This window comes from Condylura cristata, unplaced genomic scaffold (assembly GCF_000260355.1).
Source record: "Condylura cristata isolate star-nosed mole 26May11 unplaced genomic scaffold, ConCri1.0 scaffold00035, whole genome shotgun sequence".
NCBI classification, from domain to species: domain Eukaryota; kingdom Metazoa; phylum Chordata; class Mammalia; order Eulipotyphla; family Talpidae; genus Condylura; species Condylura cristata.
In genome coordinates this window covers 14,561,437-14,563,809 of record NW_004567136.1, presented here as the reverse complement: position 1 = coordinate 14,563,809, position 2,373 = coordinate 14,561,437, and the positions used below count along the sequence as shown (strand labels likewise).

General features: G+C 60.4%; 1 protein-coding gene across 1 annotated transcript in view; it reads right to left on the bottom strand.

The window, feature by feature from the left end:
* ABHD2 (abhydrolase domain containing 2) overlaps positions 1 to 2,373 on the bottom strand; it is a 46,907-nt gene that overhangs the window by 13,170 nt on the left and 31,364 nt on the right. The window contains exons 4-5 of the mRNA XM_004692983.2: positions 1,983 to 2,158; positions 78 to 245 (exon numbers count right to left, since the gene is read on the bottom strand). Of these exons, the coding sequence (XP_004693040.1) occupies positions 78 to 245; positions 1,983 to 2,158 (344 nt within the window). The remainder of the gene's footprint in view (positions 1 to 77; positions 246 to 1,982; positions 2,159 to 2,373) is intronic.

Genomic DNA, 2,373 nt, shown 5'->3' with positions numbered 1-2,373 from the left:
GGGCCTTGCCCTCCCGCGTCCTGTGCCCGCCCCCCAGCGCCCGGGGTGGTGAGCGCCGACGCGGCGCGGAGGCTCACCGTAGGTGAACATGCGCGGGGAGGTGAGCTCGATGTCGGGCAGGGCGCCCAGGTGGTTCAGCACGGCGCAGCGGTAGCCGTTCCTCTGCGCGTAGTCGACGAAGGTGCGGATGTACTGCTTCTCGCTGTGGTTGGCGATCCCGGGGCAAATGACCATGGTGACGTCGTCTGCGGGCCAGAAAGACAGCAGTGTGGCCGCGAACAGCGAGGCCGGCTGCGGGCGGGGCCGGCTGCCTCTCCTCGCCGGAAGTCTCCCTCTGCGGCCGCGCCGGGCCCGGGCTTCCCGCGCCCGGGCTGGGGAAGGGCCGGGTTCAACAATCCCTGCCCGGCCTCTCCGGTGCCTCGGGGACGCGTCTCAGCACTGTGCCTGCAGGGCCTGAGTGCGATCCCTGGCCAGGAGGGGCCCCGGGCGCAGCGGACCTCGCCTGTTGCCACGCTGCCCCCCCCAGCAGTGTTTCTGCTCCCCACCTGTCTCCGGTGGATCCCCTCCCCCACCTCTGGCCTGCACCCCAGTCTATGAAAAAATAAAATCTTAAAAAAAAATTCCCAGTCCATGTGGATGGGCCACTCTTAAAAAATAGAATGAATTACTAGAAAAGTGAAAAGGTATAAATCTCAACTGTTTATTAAAAAGTTACAATATAAAGTTACTGTCAAGCTGCCTCCAAGTTTCTGAACATCACTCTCAATTTCTGTGGGAGGTGGGAGTGAGCACAAGTGGAAAACGAGGCAGCGTCGGCAGGGGCCTCCGCCAGGGCTCCCGAAATAGCCGGGCACGGCGAAGCAACAGGGGCTCTGTGAAGGCCACAGAGCAAAATACTAAGTCGCCGCCAATTGCCAAGTAACCAGCAGTACGTTATTTAGAGTATCCATTTTACTGTGCTGATTTATATTGACTAGTGGTCACGGAGTTAGTGCTGCCTAGTTCCTGAGGATATCACCCAGCGGCCAGGTGGTGAGGCGAGACGCAGCCCAGGCGCGCGAAGGAGAGCATTTACCACACAAGGGCGTAGGCGGCCAGTGTCCCAGGCAGGCCGTGGCCGGGCCCCTCCCTCCTGGGCGGCCGCCAGCCCCTTCGGATGTTCTGCCATGAGCACAAACTACCTCTTTGACAGCATGAACATGGATTTCTTTTCTTAAAAAAAAGAGGGGCTTATGTTAGTCTTTTTTTTTTTGAAGATTTGTTTATTTGTGCATACAGGACTGAGGTACAGGCCAGAGGCTCAGGGGCGGCGAGAGGCTTCACCCGAGACAGAGCGGGGAGCAGAACAGGCAGATCGACGAAGTCCACTGCTGAGGGGAGCAGTGGGCGGGTCAGGAGAGGTCTGCCACACCACGTGGTCACCTCCGGGGCAGGCGGGGATCGAACTCATGCGGAAGGGGCTTAAGCTTCCTAGTGCTGCGCTTTAACCCGCTGCGCCACCAGGGTGGGCTCCCCATTTTTTTTTTTTAAAGATTTACTTTTATTTATCTATGCCACAAGAACTGGGGTGCAGGCCAGAGGTGCGGGGGCTGCGAGGCTTCACCAGAGACAGAGTGGAGCGCAGGGCAGATGGACCCACTGAAATCCACTGCTGAGGGGAGCAGCGGGGAGACAGGCGAGGACTGCTGTTCCCTGGGGGGTCCCTCCCTGGCTGGGGATGGACCCAGGCTGCAGGGGTTAGTGCTGAGACTCAACCCCACGGCCATCAGGGCGGCCCCAGGTTATTAAATTTTAACCTGAATTTTCTTTTCAGGAGTGAAGCTGAAAAGCTACTTAGAAACTCTTACCATGGATGAAGAGCCCGAGGGCTGGGCCTCTTGGGCTCCCTTCCACGCGCTGCCCGAGAAGATGGTCACAGCGGCGTGAGGCGTGGACACGTCCCCCGCCGCCCGGGGCTCCCCGCCCGGCATCAGTCCACTCACCTCCTACACAGTGCTCCGCCAGGGGCTCGAAGAGGTCGAAGGTGGACGTGGCGCCGTCAGACATGGTGATGAACTTGCGGTGCCCGTAGGGGTGCGGCGACCTCACTCTGCCCATCTTCCCGTACAGCGCGGTCTGGATGTGGCCACTCTTGCCCCAGATGAGCGGTGGAATGTACCTAAAGGAGGGAGGAGAGCTCAGTGCTCCGGGTCCCTTCCCAGGGCTCAGGAAGACCTCGGAGCAAAGCCCTTCCGGTGTCTCCTTGACCGTCTGTACTCGGGGTGGATCTGAGCCCCCCGCCCCCCGCCACGCTGGCCCCGTTCTCCATTTGCTCATTCGCCCTGCATCAGGGCGGCTCGGACAGGCAGGAGTCCGTCTCGGGGTGGTAAGGGT